This window comes from Trematomus bernacchii, unplaced genomic scaffold (assembly GCF_902827165.1).
Source record: "Trematomus bernacchii unplaced genomic scaffold, fTreBer1.1, whole genome shotgun sequence".
In the NCBI taxonomy this organism is placed as follows: Eukaryota; Metazoa; Chordata; class Actinopteri; order Perciformes; family Nototheniidae; genus Trematomus; species Trematomus bernacchii.
In genome coordinates, this window is record NW_022988043.1 from 17089659 (window position 1) to 17111991 (window position 22333).

General features: G+C 41.1%; 1 protein-coding gene across 1 annotated transcript in view; it reads left to right on the plus strand.

Annotated features, from left to right (window-relative positions):
• Nucleotides 1-22333, plus strand: part of adamts3 (ADAM metallopeptidase with thrombospondin type 1 motif, 3) — a 182437-nt gene that overhangs the window by 52869 nt on the left and 107235 nt on the right. Inside the window, exon 5 of the mRNA XM_034117646.1 lies at nt 10269-10456. Within this exon, the coding sequence (XP_033973537.1) occupies nt 10269-10456 (188 nt within the window). The remainder of the gene's footprint in view (nt 1-10268; nt 10457-22333) is intronic.

Sequence of the window (22333 nt, forward strand, 5' to 3'; positions counted from 1 at the left end):
GCTTTCTAATCAATGTTGTTGTAGAATTTGCAGTCTTATTCCCCATAAACCAGCAAGTAAATAACAAAGGAGGAGACTGGAAGATATAAATGTCAAACATGAAAGATTTGTGGCATAAATAGCATAACAGGTTTATCGGCTCTAAATCAACAATATATTTGCTACTTATGACAAATTCACACAAATGTTTGATAGGATGACATGACAATGTATTGACATTGGATTCAAACTGCAACTTGAATTGTTGGCGGAGGAATACAACTATGAGGCAGTTATTCTAGTTGTATGGTTGTTTGTAATGACAGTTTACTTGGCATATTATACAGTATAAATATTGGAGGAGGCTAAATTACAAGTGCAAAAAACATTACTCCCCCCATTATTCTAAAGAAACTGTTTAACTCCTTTCCTCATCACTCAGTAATATATTTCTGAGGTACTGGTGTTGAGCGGATAACCTGCCAATACTGTTTTGATACACTGCTTGTTAACAGTCTGATTAGCAAGGTGGGATGCATACCTAGAGTTAAATTGAAAAATGACTTGCACAGCCGATTTTTTTACAGGTAACCCTTTAACTTTATGCCAATAAAAAGCGAAATCCTTGTCAGATTGTTCGAGATTGCATTTCAGTTAACCACAATTCTAGCGAAGCCAGCTCAAGCGTGATTAGTCAATACAGACAGAAACGCTTCCGATACCAAAGTGTCTCATTGCCTATAGATTGTGTTTATAGAGATTCTCCTGTCTAGCAATATACCTTGTTCCTTGGTTCTGTTCAAAGTCAAGTCAAAGTTAACTTTATTGTCAATCTCAAAATATGTTTGTACACACACAAAGATCGAAATACTGTTTCCCACAGTCCCGAGGTGTACAAAAACACATATTAAAATACAAGAACACTCAATAATTACAAAAACCACAAAATAACCGTTTACTTCAAGTAAGCAGGATATATATAAAGAAAGATGATGTACATAGTGCAAATGAGAGTGCAAAAATGTCCATAGCAGCGTAAAAGTGACTGGTGCTGGATTTTTTGTGTCTGTGTGTGTGGGGGGGGGGGTGTTAAAGTCCCGGTCCAGTGGGGGCAGGGTGGAGAGGTGGGAGGGGGGGGAGAGGGTTCAGCCTCCTGACAGCCTGGTGGACGAAGCTGTTTTTCAATTGTATTGTATTATATTACAATACAGCATGTGTGACAATTGGATGCAGGAACCTGTTGACCCATCAACCTTTCACCTCATTTATCATGCCGCTTGATTGCTTTCCCCTGACCTTGAAGACTGATTGGTTTGTGTGCTTTGAAATGAATTGTTTCCTGTTGTGGCCCGAGACACCTGAAATGTCATCAGATGTTTTTGTTGTCCTGTTTCATTCACTGAGCCCCTTTGAGACCACAGTCGAGGTCGAGCGGTGCTCTAACCCGCTCTTCTGGCGGCCTTGATCCTGCCTTTTTCACAGTCGGTTAGATCACACTCTAATTTTGTTTTCAGTTATCGGCTCACATGGGAAGCCAGTGTGAAAATTGAGCTGTGTGGCTGGCACCTGTGTGTATATTGCAGCATATCTAAATGGATAGGAAAAAAACTCTCCTGCTGTATGTGCAAGAGCAGTTTGCAACAAGTCCTCCAACTCATACGACCAAATCGGTCGCTTGTTCAAGCCCTTATTACGACCAAATATGTCGTTTGTTCAAGCACTTATTACAACCTATAATCACGTTTTAAAGTGTTCGACCTCTAGTACTCCAGTTGATTGCAAACGTTACAGAGGGTCGTTTATTCACAAATAACCCTCTCTGTAAAATCCTAAATTGTAGGATAGTTTGGCCCTTAAAATGCTTTTTGATTAGATTTCTAGCGTGAAGTGTATATTGTACTTTTAGAATCCACGTCCAGTCGATGTGTAGGATCTATAGTTTGATAGATATTACGAAGATGATTTGAGGTTTCGCCAGGAGAACGTGTATATGCGGCAGCTTCCATGTAAAGTTACGGGTTGAAAACAGTATTTCCGGTCTTAACGTTTTCATAATAAAACCAATGATCAAATGATTTAACAGTGATATCTGCAGTACTCATCCACTAAAAAACATCAGTTTATTCTTGTTAATTATACGACATTAATTGGTTTAAATTGTGTACAATGCTTTTGTGTTTTTCCCATAGGTTTTTCTCTTTCGATTCTGAGAGACACATTTCTTTTTTCAGAGGTTTTGATAGGCTAAAACATCGAACTACACCCATAATCCTGGATGTTTTAGCCGCAATGCACGTCGGGATATGGTGTTTATGCGATATGAAATCGGAAAACATTTTCTTTAAATAAAATAATATTTTATTCCGAGTGTTCTTGCTTTTCTCTTTGGAGGTCATCACATAACGGCATTGTAATACACGATTCGGCTGCATTAAATATTACATATCTGCCGTAGTTCTTTATTTATAGAGCCCTGATGAGAAGACTTCTGGACAAACTGGAAGAACTGCCGCCGAAACTGAATACGTGACATGGATCATAAATATATCAGCAATTAAACAACATCTTCCATTTGTTTTCACACAATACGTCTCCTTGCAGTATCAACACTAATTCGGCTGACTTTTATATTTGATCCAATTGGTAGATAGGCTGTATTTACGCCATAACGGTGCACAGCTGATAGAAAGGGACTTGTAGTTTTTAAAGATATTACTGATTTACTGAACTACCTTTCCAACTCCTCATGCAGTTGACTGTTACAGGTCTATACAGGTTCATGGTACAATGCATAAGCTTCAAATCGAGAGACTGAAACTGTGTTTTCCTTTACCGTTCTGTTTTAATTTCACAATACAGTTAATAGTCATATTATGTTTGATATTATTATGTTTTATTAACTACTAGACCACTGTTTTTTTAACCCGCACCGCCTAGTGGTTAAAGCATGTTATTGAATTTTGTTGTTGAATACGTTTTATTTGATGAAAACATTTAAATATTAAGAGTAGCCTACATACAAAATAGGGGGAAAGTAGAAGGTCAATGATAGAAATATAGAATAGAAAATATCAAGAAGATACTGTAGTGATCTCTACAATAAAACAGTTTAGTGCAGGACGTCCAAAGATATTAATAGGAGGATGTGCAAAACAGACACACTAATAAGGCTTTATTTAAACATTAAAGAATACTTTAAGTTAAGGTCTTCTTTTGAATAAGAAAAAAACGTTGGGGTTATCCACAGATAAATATGAAGTCTGACAAAGTACTTAACGTCTAATATATTGCATAGTTTATTTTGGCACTTGACAATCACCTTCCCTGAATTTGACTCAGGTGTAACTAAAGTCTGATTTAAGGGTTGTTTATATTTCACATCATTAATCAGAATCTGCAAAGTAACTAAAATAAATGGGTAAAAATACCAGGTTAACCTCTGAATTGTAGTGGAGTAGAACAAAGTAGTACATGCTGCTGTAACAAAAACATTTCCCAACTTGGGATCAATAAAGTATATCTTATCTTATCTTAAGATGATCGATGGCTACTGCCATATTTGCAAAATGTGCCTCTGAACCTTGACAAGTGCATGTTTCAGGCTTATCAATTAACAACAGGAGGGGTCACAGACATAATACCAGCTGTTAAATAAAGCTCTTCTCACCTTAGCTGTCAGCATTAATATGGGCAGCATATTAATGCACAAGCAATTTTCACCAATTTATTAAGTATATGTTTTAAATTTGATAACACCAATGTGTTTCCCATCCCCTAAACCTCCAGGGTGTACACAGTTTAATACTGGCAACTTCTAATTGTGGGAAATACGAAAACGTCTTTTAAAACTACAATTCCCAGGAGAGACGTGCCATAGGACATGTTGCGAAACACACAATAGCCAGCACATGTGTAGTTCTGGGGGTTTCGGGGGCTGGGCTGGACCCGTTCGAGTCCAGTTTTGGATAGTCTGCCGTGGTTCCATTCCATTTCAAAGAGCTGTTTGACGCTCGGCGTAACCTTGTCGCACTGCCACTCCAACATCCAATCACAGAGCTTGAGGACTAATCACGGGGTTTGTGAAGCAAGGCGGATGTTGTAGTCCCAAACGATAGCTGGGGATTCTGGGTAGTGTAGTGTCTTCGGAAACTCTGTAGTGTCTAAACTCCGAAAAAACTATTTGTTTCTCCGAATCGAAGGTTAAAAACACAAAAACATTGTACACAATTTAAACCAATCAATATTGTGTAATTAAGAAGGATAAACTGATGTTTTTTAGTGGATGAGTATTGCAGATATAACTGTGTAATCATTTGACAGTGTGGGGAATACTTCTGGTTTTATTATGAAAACTTCGAGACCGGAAAAACTGTTTTCACCCTGTGAGGGTTGACGCTAACTTTACATGGAAGCTGCCGCTATACACGCTCTCCTGGCGAGACCTCAAATCATCTTCGTAATATCTATCAAAACTATAGATCCTACACATCCACTGGACGTAGATTAAAAAAGTAATATACACTTCTCGCTAGAAATCTAATCAAAAAGCATTTAAATGGCCAAACTATTGCACAATTTAGGATTTTCCAGAGAGGATTCTTTGTGAATAAACAACCCTCTGGAGCGTTTGCAATCAACGGGAGCATGTTGTTTCTTACACGACCACTAGAGGTGCTACACTTTAAAACGTGACTCTGGGTCGTATTAAGCTGCTGAACAATCGACCTATATGGTCGTTTTTTGTAGGAGGACAGGCTGGCAGTTTGAGTCTAAATGTGTTCTCGAGTTCATGGCAGACATCAGGGTCTCTATGGATGAATGTATTCCTTCTCTAAGAGCTCATCTGGATTAAACAGCATCATTTTATTATCAAGTCCCATTCAAATAATTATAAATCATTTTCTGGTATTATATTTACATCCTTTCTCTAACAAAACATCTGCAGAAAGATATCCCGCCCCCTCCCTTTACCCGTTTGTCCCATGATGTTAGTTGTGCCACATGAGACAAATTACATTCAGCTCACAGAGTATAATTCATGCAATTTCCTATCCACCAAGTGTGCATTTCTGTATCATTTCACACACAGTGAACAGTATATAGGCTAATCCTGCAGCCCCAAACAAAACAGAAACAGATAAAAGGATTACAGGTCCATATTTTAATGCAAATACCCCAGATAATGTTGGGCATTTTTCCCATAAATAAAGATCCTTTTTCCTGTTGGATGTTTTACCATTGTGATAACAAATATACAGACCGACTTTCTCAGAGGAGAAGCTTTGAGCACTATTTTTATGCATTTGAGTCTGAACAAAATTCTCCTTATGTTTTCCCAACCAGGTTAATTACAGCATTAAAGGTCACTTATTATGCAAAATCCACTTTTTCATGTCTTTTATACATAAACATGTGTTCCCTCTGTGTAAAGATAATCTGAACGTGTCAGGAAAAAGGATTCGCTCACTTTTTGTCCTGATCCATTTATATAAAAACCTGTCTGAAAATGAGCTGATCAGATTTTGGCCACTTTATGATGTCATAACGATGTTTTGGGCATTAGCCAATAACCAACCAAGGTAACTCCCCCCCTTATCACCTGAATATCCTCCTAGAGCACCGTGCTATTTTTTACCAAATATCTCTCAGAGGGGCGTGGGGAGTGGCTCCTTATTTTCATCTAAAGTAACAGACAGAGAATCAGCACTTTTGAAACATGGCTGAAACAGAGGGGATTATGGGATGCTACAATGATCTGTTTGGTATTTCAGCCAAACACTTCAGAGACATGTTTTGTGTATAACTGAGAACTAACTAATATATTGATGAAAAACAGTATAGTAGGGGACCTTTAATGTGTCTCTCAGGGGTGTGGGTATCCTAGCCTCCCGGCAGACACAGTAGATTTCCACTCCGGGCTGATGGCGAGTTGCCTGTCGTTTACCTCTGTGCCATATTTAGCCTGTGGCGGCTCTGGCTGGCCTCGCTGCCACCTTGCTGCTCTGTGCCACGTGTGGGCAGGCGATAGACGGGGGCCTCTCCCATCTCCTGGGCTGCTGCTGCATGGTGGGGCTCCCCTGGGACTGGGTCATGGGCCCCGGGTGGACTGGAGAGGGAGGGGGGGCTTGTCCGCTGACTGAAGCACACTAGCGGTCTTAAGGAGCGCTGCTGAGGGGAAGTCCTGTGCTTTTGATGTAGGGACCTCAGAAAGCCTGTTTACTCAGGAGGGGGAGGGGGGTGCTGGCCCTCTGCACAAGAATGCCTGTGTCATGACGGGAGCGGCGGAGAGGAGGAATGCACTCCACAATCCCAACACTGTAGGAGCCGGGCCACAGCTGAGGTGGCAGCCATTTCTTCCTATTTATTTTAGCTCCCTCTCCACTCAATCAATGGCCCTGTCTGCGGCCCTAAGCATCCCTGGAAAAATGAGAAATGGCCTGCACTTTTATTTATGGCTTGACATTGCCAAGTGTTTGCCAGCGAAGTATCTTCACCCAATGTGGATTAAATATAGAAAGTGTGAAATTTATTTTAGAGTTAATCATTTATTTATTCAAGGGAACTTCAGAGAACATGACGGGGCCGTGCCTCACCTTTCATAGTTCAGTCCTTCACTTAATAAGTTCTGGAAAAGAGGTCTATTAATTTGACCTGGAGAGAACCCCAGTAAACTCTACTATAATCTCTAGTCTGAAGAATTATTTTCTTCCAAGAGTGCTGTTGGACAATAGCAATACGTAATTATTTAATGATAATAGAGGATTCGGGCTTGAAGACCAGAGAAGGTTAATTCCAGTGCTGAGGGTTAGGGTTAATAATAAACAAGCTTCTTGTGAGTCCATGTGACCTTTGTTTACACAATCTGGTGTGTTTGTAAATGGGCTGCTTGAACCTATGAACCCATTTTCGTTTTTGTTCCATGCCTGTAATGTCTTGCTGGCAGACTACAGGCGGAGTTTTATGGACATTACCGAATGAAAGATTAACCCCCTTGGCCTTCAGTTGCTGTTCAGTTTGAGGATCAGATTGAATATGTGCTGGCTGTAAACAAATGCAAAAGGACACCAGAGGGCTCTTCACACACACACAGTCACTGAGTCTGCTATATAATGAACTCTGATATAATGTATACATATTATGAGAAGAATTTGCACCAAGATATGCAATAGAAAACAAATAAATCAAAGTGTATTCATGAAGCCCAATATCACACATTTTACATTTGTGTCAGGGAGCTTTACAGTTTATACAGAATATGAATGCAAATACGCCACCCTTTGTCCTTAGACCCTCACATCGGACAAGAAAACACTCCCAAAGAAACCCCACAGTTAATAGGGGAAAATGAAAGAAACCTCTGGGGTCATCAAATCATATCAGTGTGTACATTTAAGCTCTCAATCTGTAGATCTACTAACTATCGTTATTACTTCATATTGCTCCCATGGAGTTCTGATTGTGTTTGTACAAAGGGCTGAAAGCCTGCACTCACATCAAAGTGACATTGTGTTCTGATTTTCTGTTGGATTTTTGTTTTTTATCCGCAGTTAACAATAATTTAAAGTGAAACACATTACATATTCACCGCAAGTACTTGTAAAATGTAATTACAAAAATTAAAGGGGACCTATCATGCAAAATGCACTTTTGTACGTCTTTTATACATGAATATGTGTCCCCGGTGTTCCAGGGAACTCACCAAGTGTCAGAAAACACAACCCTCTCTATTTTCCTCCATACCCAAATCTCTAAAAAAGGGGCTGCAACGGATCTGATAAAAACTGATCCAGATTTGAACACTGTCCTGACGTCAGGACAGTGGCGCTACGGCTATTGGGCCAACTCCACCAATCAGGAGGAGACAGCCACGGCCATTGCCATTCGAAAGCGCTGGAGACGCTGTAGTACATATGCCAGGCCTGTAAGTGGCGCTGTAGTCTGCCACAAAAGCAGCGAAGAAGACTTCCCGCCCATAGTTACCATGGTTACCCTTCTGTTTATTCTCCGCTGCAATGCAATCCCTCCCCGTCGAGGCAAGCACTGTAATTCTCTCCGGTTAGTCCACCAGCAGATGACAAACACCCACCTCTCCGCCTCTTCCAAGGAACGAGGGGAACGGGCGGCAGAGTTTCAGTTTCAGTTTCTTTCGCCGGTCAAGATGTCCATTAAAGTTTAAATCTTCCGGACAAAATTAGAAAAGTGCCGGTCAAAGGTCTTCTTTGTTATTTATTGAGCTTTAAAACAAATGAATAACGACTCTATAGGCCTATAATAATATAATAAAACCATAGACTGTATAAATAAACAAAACACGGAGGACGGAGATTTTTTTTTCTCCCCCTCTTGACTTGATCAGAGCATGGCTCCCCTCTCCTGCAGGGGGGCGTGGTCAGCTGCAGCTCACAAAATCAGCCCCGTAGACAGCAAACAGCACATAGAGCGAAATGAGGCATGGCTAAAATGCATGATCTGTTTGGTATTTTGAAAACAGAAACGTATAAATATACCTTATATAGGTATGGCCCTACAATATATCATTTAAATATAGCATGATAGGTGTCCTTTAAGCCAACACAGAAAATTGAGCTCTCCACTTAGCTGATGGAAAAATTCACAAAATAATCATATTGCAGTTTTTCTTTCAATGGAGATTTTCAGAGTTTGTTCAACTGTGTTTTTTATGATTGAGTGGCAAATGTTTAGCTTGAGTGAAGTTGTAATGAGAGAGAATGTCTCAGAAAACATTTGTAAAGCTCTGTTTAAAAGAACCCTGAGTGCACTCAAGGTTCAGTCTCAAACAAGATTTAAATGAACCAAATACAAAACTAACAACAAAAAAAAACGCGGTTGAGACCAACCAAAACAAACAGAAGGCGTAATCACAGTAAAGTAAAACACTCTCTGATGATTCATCCACGAGCCAAGATGTTCCCCACCAGCTTTTCTGGCTGCATTTACAAGCAACCGAGCTGCTAATGCCCGAAAGATTCAGCACTTTTGCCTCAATGCAGGGGAAAATTGAATCTGCAGTGTGTCTTACTGTAAAGGAAAGTGTAAAGTAAGGGATATCCGCTGCCACCTTATCACTGCTCAGAGTCCTGTACTCTCCTCAGGATTACCGAAGGGGCCAGATGAAGGATTTCATATCAGCAGTTGGAGCTTTGACAGGGATAGCCTCATCTTCTGACTTTAAGGCTAAGCAGTATTAAGAGGGGCTTGCCCTTCCATTAAAAAAAAAGAAATTAGCATTTTTTGTATGTCGGAATCAGCGCCAGTAAGTGCAGAGCTGTCAAATCTGATAATTCACTACATTTTCAAATCCAGAGGAGAGATACACTTTGAATTCAAATCTTATTTTAATGTTATGTAGCTACAGCGAATTATCTGGGACTTGTAAAAATGCCTTTAAGGAACTAGAAATGTGTGTTAATTACTGGCAATGAATCACGGTTTAAATGGCAATGATCAGCAGCGATTTTACCAAACTGTCACAGAGCTGTTATCTGTGTAAACTGAAGCCCATAGCCTCATGAGCTCAACACTCCTGAGTGTTTACCTGATCAATGCTGCTCTAACAGCCATCAGTGCTTGTACAGAATGAGTCATCGCAGAAACATTAGTTGTTAGTGTGGCACAGTACTGTGCAAGTTCATTCAAGTTCTCCATTTAATTTCTTTAAAACCATTGATTTGTGTGCACAGTGAAAAACTGAAACTAAATATTTAAATATTTGTATGTGTATTGTACCTTTTACATCATATGAAACGGAGATGTTACAAATCATTTGAGAAGATGTAAAACAAATATTTGGAGAGATGTTGAGGGATTTGTTTGCAGTCGTCAAATATAATAGAACCAGGAAAGCAGCAGATTTTCACCTCTAACACCAATGCACCTTTTTAATTCGAAAGCATTTTTTCTTTTATTCTAAAGAAGACTTGCAGCTACATGACGAACGTATTTAAATAACTCAACCATGAATAATTATACTATTTTGTGAATTTTAACAAACGTTATCTCAACATATCTAGTATACTACTACAAACTTACTTACTTATTGTCATGTAATTTATTTGTCTTTATATATATTATTATTATACAGTGGGAGCAACTCCCTATTAACCCTATTTACTTATGTGGGATCAACAAAGTATATCTGATTGTCATTAAGCATTTCAAAATAAAAGCCCCATTTCAACTGTTTGGTTCTGTTGGTTAGGTGATTTCACATCGTTTGTTCTGCTTATTCTTGCATTAACACTCCCTACCCTCTCTTGTTCCCTGACCAGAACCAGAACTGGATGTACCTGGGACTCTGGACTCTGTCGCCCGGCAGGTCAACGAGACCATCCGCCGCCGCCGAGATGCCGGGGAGGACGACTACAACATCGAAATCCTGCTGGGAGTTGACGACTCGGTGGTACGGTTTCACGGCAAGGAGCACGTGCAAAATTACCTCCTCACTCTCATGAATATCGTAAGCATCTTTCTTTTGTTTTTGTCACTAGATTTGTTTTTTTTGTTGCAGTGTAATGCAATTTGTCTACGTGCCGGATAAACAGGCAATACTTGGTACTAGATTTTCTTTTCAACAGTTTTACACTAGTGCGTTCACACTGGACTCGATGCGATTTTTGAGGGCGGCACGATTACATGTAAAGCCAATGCAAAGATGCGGATACACGCAAATCGCGTGACGTGTTCTCGCGAAAGCCAATCAGCGGAGAGGATCTCAGCCTGCCGCCACTGACGTTGAATCAGAAAACCAAAACATCAGCCGTTAGCTGTGAGCACACAGAGCTCACAGCTCCTCATATCTGTTCAGAAACTGGAGGAAAGTTATACATGTACGAAACACAGACATTTGAAATTCATAAGGCATGTTGACTGCATGTAGTGATATAACGTAAGAAGTTTAAAAGAATAAACACTGTGCAGATCCAGATATAGAGAGCCAAAAGCCTCTCTGCAGTTCCTGTATGGTTCCACTATCTTTCTCCTCTTTCTTAAATCAGTGTTTTTAAGAAAAGGCAAATGTGTTCCTGAGGATTACGCCTCATATTCCAAGATAAATGCACTGGCTTTGAGGAGTTTTAACCTGTATCTCATATCTTCGTTGAACGGGCATTTTGTGAGAATACAAAAAATGCAGCCTTAATGAAATTACCCCAGCAAAGCAGCACATACTCCCATCATCATAACTTGATTTTCCACATCCATGGAGTGCCCGATTAGCTGATTGCTTGGCCTCGAGGTTGCCTGTAAGAACCACTTACTCAAACAACTACACACTCGACACTGAACTTCTTTAAAGGTGGGGTAGGTAAGTTTGAGAAACCGGCTCGAGATACACTTTTTGTTATATTCCATGGAATGCTCTTAACATCCCGATAGCAATGAATATCTTAAGTGCTTTGACAAAAAATCCATAAAAAAATGTCATCTGTGGAAGCCGTAATACTGTAAAAAGCACGACCAATCATTTTAGCCGGCCCGGCTAAAATAACTGGATGGCCTACCTGCCTGTCAGCCTTCCATCTGTGCACAAACTTATCTCGTGCCCTCATTGGTCATGTGCGCGTTCGTGTGTGTTGGAGGAGGGGCTCTGTAAGGAAGTGGCAGATTTTTTCCGGCTGTGTATTTTCAAATTCTAGCGCACTCGAGCTGGTTTCTCCAAAATGACCTACCCCACCTTTAAGGTACTCGGAGATATACCTACCTACGGTGAAGTTGGTCACTCCAATGGGTAGTGAGGATCATGTTTGAATATATACCTACACGTATACAGAGACTCCTTCCATTTTATTTCAAATTATTTAGTTGCCGTGTGTGTGTAATATATTGTGGGCAAACTTATACAGTATCAGCATGGACCTAAAGTGGTTGGGGCAATTCAACATTTCAGAAAAACTTAATTTGATGACAGTTTAATAACTTTTTTCTGGAAAATACTTGTTTTATTAATATTGATTGACTGATGACTCAACACTCCTCTTAACCGGCCAGTAATAGTCATGTTTAGTTATCTGCAAGACTAAAAACAATCCTTACTTTAAATCTTTTTTGGCCACATTTTGGGCTCAGCGAATGGAGTGGCTAGTCGTAGAGCTTGGTTTATGTCATATACCATATGTGGTCAAATGTGGTTGTTCGGGACACACCTTCTGTGTGAAAAAATACCACCGAGGAGGTTTTGAGAGCTTTGCCAGGTGTTTATATTTCTGTGGAAAGATTTGCAGATATATACTCTGCACAAAACATCTCTGCAAGGAATGTCTTAATCTTGTCAGCCTCATAGGGAGCAGAATGACAGCAGGAAGTTGGTTGTTGATACTTTTTGAAATAACAGTCATTTACTTGAGTAACTTGAGTTGATGAGTATTGACTTAAATGTGTAAAGTTAATTGTATTGTGTTGTTTTGTTGTATTCATATAATTTGTTTTGATAGTATCATTGTGTTGGAAGTAATTCAAGTAAGGTCACCTATTATGCAAAATCCACTTTTTCATGTCTTTATACATAACCATGTGTCCCCTCTGTGTTAAGAGATTCTGAAAGTTTCAGGAAAAAGGATTCTCTCTCTTTTTGTCCTGATCCATTTATATAAAAACCTGTCTGAAAATGAGCTGATCAGATTTTGGCCACTTTATGATGTCATAACGATGTTTTGGGCATTAGCCAATAACCAACCAAGGTAACTCCCCCCCCTTATCACCTGAATATCCTCCTAGAGCACCGTGCTATTTTTTACCAAATATCTCTCAGAGGGGCGTGGGGAGTGGCTCCTTATTTTCATCTAAAGTAACAGACACAGAATCAGCACTTTTGAAACAGGGCTGAAACAGAGGGGATTATGGGATGCTACAATTATCTGTTTGGTATTTCGAGCCAAACACTTCAGAGACATGTTTTGTATATCTCTGAGACCTATAATATATTGATGAAAAACTGTATAATAGGAGACCTTTAAGTACAGTGTTATCAGCTAAATGTACTTTACATCTCAAATTCTAAAGTTAGTACTTGTTGCAGAATGGACCTTTTCATAGTATTATAATATTATGTTTATTATATTATCCTGTTTATATACATAAAGCAGCATTTTAGTGTTGTAGTCGGTCAATGTGAAGCAATTGAGATAAGAAAAAAAAAGACACGTAATACTGTGTAGATTTGAAGTACAATACTGCATTATACCATATCAGAATATATGTGTTTTCTACAGAGTAAGTAGGAGTCAAAAATATGATGTTTTGCCTAAAGGTACTGAGTAGAAAAAGTAATTGGAAATACCCAAGTTAATAACAAATATGTCAAAATAGTACTAAAGTAAAATACTTAGTATGTACTTATAAATGTCTAAATAAATCAACAGAACATGGAGTCTGTCCCTGTGTTCTTCTGAAGGGAGTGGGACACATATCCAAAACTGGAGCCAACTCCAACAACCTGATTCTCTGGAGCCAGATTTTTCTCTCAGTACCGTAATGTGAATATTGAACGTCATTCTTTGAGGAATAAAGTAGTTCTTCTACCAAGTGGCATCAGGGGTTTTGTAATGATTGTTTTGACCGACAGGGAGCTAGTGGAGGTTCTGGAGGATAGGGGTGATGTGTTTACAAGAGCCGGTGTGGGCGAGCAGATGGGTGGCCTTGGATGTACTGTAGTTTATTGAGAAGATGGTGTACCGTAGAGGATGCTGTTGCAGTAGTCGATTTGTGATGATTCCAAGGTTGTGTACAAGTGGGGAGGGAGAAGGAGTGGAGTTATTGATGGTGAAGTAGAAGTTGTTATTGGTTTTGGTGAGAGATTTTGGACCGATGATGAGCATGTCAGATGATCTCATGGTTTACTTTGAGGAAGTTCAAGGTTCAAGGTTCTTTATTGTCAATCTGACATAGCTACAGAGTAATTATGCAGTTGAAAATCTTATGTCACAGGCTTCTCCAACAATGCAACATAATAACATAACATAATAACAATAAGAGCATGAGCAATACAAAAATAATAATAGTTATAAAAATGAAATAAAGTTATGATGTGGAATAGTGCAGTATGAGTCTATATACAAGTTATTGGAATGATATATATATATATTAGGTATTAGATACATACTACTGAGTAGCAGTTGAATGTTTGATGTTGTTTCAACAGTTCAATTTTTTAACAGTCTCACTGCCCGCGGGAAGAAACTGTCTCCGAATCTTCTTGTCCTTGCCAGGATGCTGCGGTAACGTCTGCCAGACGGCAACAGAAAGAACAGTTTGTGGCTGGGGTGATGGGGGTCTTTGATAATCCGTAGTGATTTCTTCCTGAGCCGCTGGGAGTAAAGGTCCTCCATGGATGGCAGCTCCGTCCTGGTGATGTGCTGTGCAGTTTTCACCACCCTCTGTAAAGCCTTACGATCGAGGTCGGTGCAGCTGCCGTACCAGGCCGTCATGCTGCCAGTCAGGATACTCTCTATCGTGCACCTGTAGAAGTTGCAGAGTATCCTGGAATCCATTTTGAACCTCCTCAACCTGCGGAGGAAGAAGAGCCGCTGTCGAGCTTTCTTGGTGATGGTGGTGGTGTGAAGAGACCATGTCAGGTCCTCAGTGATGTGGACCCCAAGGAACCTGAAGCTTTTGACTCTCTCCACCGTAGTCCCATTGATGGCGATGGGGGCGTGTCCCTCTCCCTGCTGCTTCCTGTAGTCCACAATCAGCTCCTTTGTTTTGCTGATGTTGAGATGGAGGCTGAGCACGCAGCCTTGAGGGGCACCGGTGTTGAGAATCAGGGTGGAGGATGTGATATTTCCCACCCGCACTGCCTGGGGTCTGCCCGTCAGGAAGTTCAGGATCCAGTCACAGAGGGCGCTGTTGAGCCCGAGGTCTCTGAGCTTGATGGCCAGCTTGGAGGGCACAATGGTGTTGAATGCTGAACTGTAGTCAATGAACAGCATTCTCACATATGTGTTCCTGTTCTTCGGGTCCAGGTGTGAGAGGGCAGTGTGGAGGGTGAGGGCTATGGCGTCGTCTGTGGACCTGTTTGCTCTGTAGGCAAACTGCAGGGGGTCCAGAGATTCAGGGAGGGAGGAGGTGATGAATAATTTGACTAACCGCTCAAAGCACTTCATTATGATGGAGGTGAGTGCTACTGGGCGGTAGTCGTTGGGGCAGGTGATGATTGTCTTTTTGGGGACAGGAATGATGGTGGAGTGTTTAAAACATGTGGGGACTACAGACTGCAGCAGGGACCTGTTGAAGATGTCTGTGAACACCTCTGCCAGCTGAACTGCACACACCCTGAGAACACGGCCAGGGATGCCATCAGGTCCAGGAGCCTTGTGTGGGTTAACCCTTTTAAAGGATTTACACACATCTGCCCTATTTAAAACAAAAGGGCAGTGTAGCTCCTGGTCCCTCTGTACCTCCACAGCCTGGCTGCTCTCAAAGCGTGCAAAAAAAACTGTTTAGCTCATCTGGGAGAGATGCGCACGCAGACACTCCCGCAGCACCCCCCGCTGCTCCTTTGTAGTCAGTCATTGTCCTTAGTCCCGCCCACATATTCCTAGTGTTACAGCCTTTGAAGTCAGATTCCACCTTGTCTTTGTACTGTCTCTTTGCATTTTTAATTGCTCTCCGGAGATCATACCTAGACTTCCTGTACTCCTCCAAATCTCCCGCTGTGTGCGCGAGAGTGCGCGCTTTCAGTTTGCCGCGCACCTCACCGTTTACCCAGGGCTTTTGATTTGGGAATGTCCGTAAGTTGCGTAAGTTGCATTGCATCCCAGATTCTACTCTAGTGAGGCAGGTTTGGTCTGGGTGGAGATGATGATGGATTTGGAAGAACTTGTCCAAAAATTAGTTTTTAATATCGCATTGTATAAAAGTTTTCCACAACTTCCAAAAACAGCAACACAACTTTTCAGTTGTATTTTTCCCCACGTCACCTGAGAGCTGAGTCATCATGAGTAAGCACTCTGTTCTGTCTCCAAGGCAGCAACAATACCGAGGAGGTTACCCTGCTCTCTGTTCTGCCATAACAATCACACACTGATTGTAACTGGTCATTATCTGAAATTATGTGAGGCTTCGGATCTAACAACGGCCCCTCTCTCGCAATCCTCTGCTGCTTCTCAGCGCTGTATCGACAGATCTGGGGTGATCACAGACAACACACAGCTGTTGTGGGATGCCAATGCATGTGTGTGGAATTTGTTGAGCGCACCAGTTTGCAGATACGGCCCCCCTCGGTAGAAGTGATTGACAAAGTGGTGGGCCATTAAATCCCATGCTTCTTCCTTCCATCTCTGTGACAGGGACTTGCATCAGATGGCAGATAAGAAATGTTCACTGTCACAGAAAAGCCTCTAGTGGGGAAAGAAATTGGCCAAATCCCGGCTGCACGGCAAGGCTTTTTAATGAGACGTATTTCCCCATTGTCTTCATTCTTTCTGCGGAGAGAGGAACGACGGTGGTTCCTCAGCAACACGTCTGCTGATGATCAAAGCCTCCCCCAGGGACCGGGGATGAGTTTAAGAGGGTTGTTTGCCACTCATACACACATTTTCTGATAACGTTTATTTCTAACCCTGATGACATGTAGCGGGGTAGAGGAATTAGATATGGAACATAAAAGCAGCGAGCCGTCAAATCAAACAAAGGAGGCTAATTGTTGAAAAGCAGGTTATGATTTTGGATCAAAGAAGGCTTCAGGAGGAGATATATGAGCCAGCAGTGAGCTGGATTTTTCTGCCGTCTTATCGGGGCGATAGCGAGTGCGTTGCAGCTTCATCCCTGCTTTCTTAGTCCTGGCTGTCTTCCATGTGAAGGCGTCGTCCCAGAAATGTTTTCTCCATCCTTTTCAGCCAGCACTGCAAATGCTTATTCTTTTCAAATGCATATCTCAAAGAACCATTGATTTCATAATGTTGTTTACACTCTGTGTTGCAGTGTTATACCTTTTGTCTGTATTCTGCTCTTCTGAGAATAGGGGGTTGTATTTATCAAACATTATAATTGTATATTGAGTTTTGGGAATGCAGTTTAGTTGGAAGCTGAAATTCATTTTTGAATCACAATGCTGGACCCCTACTGGCTCTGCTGATCGAGGCTCTCTGCTTCAACCGCTACACACTGGACCCACTTAAAGGATTTTAGTCTTCTGTTTGTCGATGGCAGCCGATCACAGTCCCATCATGTGTTTCTGGGCTGGGGTTAGACAGTCTGTCTGTGATGGAAAAAATGATTAGAAACTGAATTTGATACTTCATTTTTAGACAACATCTGATATCTGTTTGGAGCAGTACAAATATAATATACTCCTGAAAGTACTCGTAGTAAATATATTGCTGTTAACTGGATGCAAAACTGCCACAGCTCGCTATTCTGAGGTGTCCACACAGACCAGCCCTTAACCGATAATTTTTAAACTGTAGATAGTCAATGGTAAAGATGTTAAAGTTAATGTCAGCGTGCGGTCTCTTCAAAGGCATTTATTTAATGTAATGTAATACTCAGTTTGTCTGTTTATGGTATGTCAGATCACAAATGATCAAAAAACCTTTTAGCTCTCTTGGTAAAGATGAAAGTCCATGTACTGGGTATCAGGACATGAGGAGGAATCATACCCGGGGTCCAGTCATAAAGTGACTGGTGGGCCAAAAAATTATTATAAATAATCATAACTTTAAATTAATGAAACGAGATTGAACAACCCCAAAGCATAATTAATCGCTCAGTTTCAGGTTGCTCAGAATTACAGTTCACTCACAACTCAAAACAACAGATTGTCTGTTAACTCTGAAAGCTTCAGGCACAGGAAGCTCCTCTGAAAACACGTAGGCCTATACCTCACTTTCATTCCTATTCAGGGCCAATAAACACATCTATTTTTTGCTCATTCTGAAGATATGTTACCCTACTGTACATTGCCAAAATAGCGAAAATAGATACGATCATGTTTAGAGATGAATATCCCTTTTACATTGGCAATACTGTGTGATACTACCACCTCCCGAGGCATGAACCTCAATGTCTCCGGTTTGCTTCAAACTGAGGATGTTCATTCCCCATCTGTCTCTCTTCATTTCCTGTCATCTCCCTGCTGTCACTATCTTTATAAAGATGTGATCCGCAACACACTCCCAAATTAATCATTGGCTACATTCCCTCTCCACTCTAGTATATATATATATATATATGTATTTATAGCCTAAACAGTATATCCATAATGAGAGCGAGAGTGTGTCTGTTATGGCCTGGCGTCCACATTATGAGGTTATTTATGGTGTTTTCCGAGCAGAGGTCCAGGCTGGCGGTGACTGGAGGCAGCTTGGCCTCACCAGTGATTAATATGATTGACAGTGTTGGATTCCTGTAGTCTCTCCAAAGTGGTCTTCAATGGCATTAAAACGATAAAAACGCTGCTGAAGTTAATCCATAGGTTAATCTAATGTGTCTGTGTCCCTTTGAAATGATTTCTGATAATCCATAAGCATTAAAACTGATTTTCCGTTTCCAGATGTCAAAGCTAGAGATAGGTCCACTCTGATGCAAAATTACATGCGCGAAGCCCCCACCTTTTCTCTTCACAACGTGTGTGTGTGGGGGACTCCCCCTTCGATTCTATTGGCTCTAACGGTCAGAAAGAGCCATCAACCATCAAAATCGAGCAAGGGAGGCCAGAGATATGGAAAATCCACCCAAATGACCCCAGAAGTGGTTTCTTTTTGCTAAATCTTTCTAAAAAGGTCAAATGTCACTTGTTTTGCATCAATCTTGATACAGGGTACTTATTATATGTTGTACTTTGGATTCCTAAAGCTTTTAGTCTACCTTACCATCATCCAAGGGTGGTTTTCACTATAAGTAAAAAAGAATTTTTGGACGGACACTATAATTTACAGTTTTTTACTATGTAAAATCTGAACTTTCTTTAAAATAAAAAACATCTATATTGATTCTGACTTTTCTACATCCAACTCACAGGTTTATCATTACTTTGAGAAAAAAGATTATTCATTTAACCCTTTTAGAAGGGAAGATATGGTCATTTGTTCTGGGAATGTCATTTTCGAGCCTGAGACCTGAAAAACAGGCTCAGGGCTTAACAGGTTAAAGATCCCATGTCATGGCCATTTCTACTGATCATAATTCCATTGTTGAGGTCTACTAGAATAGATTTACATTGTCCAATTTTCCAAGATCACATTGGTTTCTCATACAGCATCTCTGTATAGTATGTGTATTCACTCTCTGTCCTAAACGGCTTGTTGGAGCTCCTGACCCACCCTCCCTATGAGCACACTGTGCTCTGATTGGTCAGCTTGCCCACTCTGTTCTGATGAGTCCACCACCGTTACAGCAGAACATCAGCGTTTATGTGTTACAATGGCGTTTGTTAGCAACCAGAAAATGACACCAATAATGACAAACAGATGAGAATGCTGCGTGGGGTCTGGGTGCCGTGTTGGCGGGACGTTGCGCGGCTCGCTGCTCCGCCCTGTGGGGCTCGAGGAGCAGGCAGTGTGAGCTGGATTACTGGTGTCGTTTCCTGGTTGCTGCGTGGGGTCTGCGAGACAGCGAGACTCAGCCTGAGCACACACACGTGAGTGTGTGGCGAACTGTGAGTGGAGATCCACGGAGCCGAGGCTGAGAAAAGATAAGGTGTGTGAGTGTGTGTGAGGAGCTCCACGGATTGGTCCATTTGGACCTGGGTATGGTCACGTCACTATACTAAGGAAGAAAACAATGGAAAAAGACAAATCTCCAGCGAGGCGTTCTGGGGCAGCATAGACAGGTCTTTTCTGTGTTATGGCGCATTTCCACTACACGGCCTCGCTCTGCCTCGCTCGGTATGGCTAGGCCTCGTTAGGACTGGCTCACTTTATGGCGCATTTCCATTACAGTTTAGGAACTGGGGTAGTATCTATAGTAACGCAGTGTAGGCGGAGCCGTGACGTCATCTTCAATGAGAATCCCAGAAAAACAACACAGCCGTTAGCTGTTAGCACTCAGAGCTCACAGCTCCTCATATATGTTCAGAAACTAGACAAAAGTTAAACAAGTACAAACCACAGACTGCCTGTGTCATGGTGAATACAGTCGCTGGTTTATTTATGTCTGTATAGGCCGTTGTTGTGAGTGTGGACGGTCGGAGCATATACTGCGTTAGTTTAGCCAATCTCTATTTAGAAAACACGCATTTTAAAAGGTTTTTCGCCTGCCGTCTGTCTGCAGACTTGTCAAAGCATTAATTCATGGTTTTTACTAACCGGTATCAGTATGTTGTTACTTCGGCATCATTTTGAAACGTGTATTACAATTAAATCACGGTCAAATATGTCCATCTTGTTGTAGTTGTAGCCCCCTTGCCAGCGATCCTCTCTCTAGTTTAGCATACTCAGCCCGACTCAGCCTCGTTGTCTCTGGCCCTAGAACCACGATTTTATGAGGCCAGAAAAACTGTGAATTAGGACCCGCCGGCCGGTACTAGGCCAAGTGGAAACGCAACCAAAAACGGGCCGCTGACGTCACAGCCCTCTTAAACCGTGCTCCGCGCTGTAGTGGAGACGCGCCATTAGAGTTTTACTCGCTACAGGGTGTACTTTGAGGGTTTGTGACTCTGCAGACCGTTTACATGCATACAAAGCTACATAACACACAAGGGGACGGGTAATAACCGGAAAAGCATGACATGGGACCTTTAATATTCTCCTCGTCTCCTACCCCAAATATCCCTGTGTTGTTCACATGGGCAGCCATTATCCACAGCTTTTACCAGCAAGGTGTTGTTCTGTTCAGTTTCTAACCATCGACCCTGTGATTACTGTATGATCTCTCCTCTCCTCTCCTCTCCTCTCCTCTCCTCTCCTCACCCCCTTTCCCTTCCTTCTTTTTACCCTCCCTTCACCCCTCTTCTTCTTTTATCTTTATTTTTCACTTTTGACTCAAACTTCTCTTTCCTTCCCTTAATCCTCTTTTCCTCCACGCTTTTGTCTCTATTCCTTTTCGCTTCTCTTTTTCCTTCACTGTTCTTTGGTCCTGTCTTATCTTCTTCTGTCTTTCTATCCCTTCCTTCCTTCTATCTCATTTGTATTTGTCTTGAACCTCCCCTCCTCTCAACCATACTTACTGTTTTCCCTTTTTCCCATCCTCTCGTCTTCAATATGATTCAATCCTTGTCTCCTCTCATATTCTAACTTGTCCTTTTCCAGCGCTTGCATTCTGTTTGGTTTCTCCTTTCATCACCGTCCCCCAGAGAATCATAAATGATTGTGACATATAATGGAAGCCTGTGTGCATGTACTGAGTGTGATTGTATTTGCATATCATAAAAAGTATCATTGCATATCTTTATAAAATCAGAGCTTCCAGCGGACTGTTTTTTTCACTGTCTCATAACATGCATGGATGCTCAGAAATTGCTGCTGTGCAATCAATGTTTTTATTATGCATGTTTCATTCAGTTTGTGATGTTCCTAAATGATGTCTACTTAGTGGTGTGACATTTATCAAACATTTGAAAACATATCTTTGTATTATTTCAGTTCGGTAGACTTCTTTTTTTGTCGTTTTATGGCTATATTTCTCTTCATTTTTATGAAAAAACTATCTTGACCTATGTGGGATTTGTGCCTTGAAGGTGTCACACCATTTCTATTTGTTGGTCTGTCCCAGGAGACATGAGTGAAGACGTGCTAGCTGCTGCTGGATCCGATTCAGTTGGTATACACATACCACCTGGGAAATTAATAGCTTTTCCTTGTGGCATCAATTTATATATATATATAGACATTTTATTTATTGGGATAAACCCCTTGAGATGCACCATCTCGTTTTCAAGGGGGTCCCGACAATAGCAACAACTTACAGACATACATAAACAAAAAGACAAAAAGCTAAACATGACAAACAAGACAAAACACGTACAGTCTGTTAAGTAAAATTCAAGTAATACATACAATCATTACAATCATTACAATTTGAGAGACAGTCGAGCAGATCAGTTTCATCAATATCAGTTTCATCAATAACAAGTGCAGACCAGTTGAAAGTGAGATGATAATGCATGTTTAAACATACCCAATGATGAGATCTAATAGCAGCAGGTAACGTATTTCAGTCTGTTGGGGCTTTGAACATGAAGTCCATTCCAGTCCATGTCAACATTTATAAAAAAAACACATACTTTTAAAAGACTTAAAATTGTCAAAACTTAAGAAATTGTGTTTTTCAAGGTACAGTGGTGGTATGAATTTGGCTTTCTGTCAAACACCTTGATAGCTCTCTTATACAGCTGTTCTATGGGTTTCAGGTGTGTGGCACAAGCAAACGACCAGTTTGTAAAACAGTATTCAATGTGGGATAG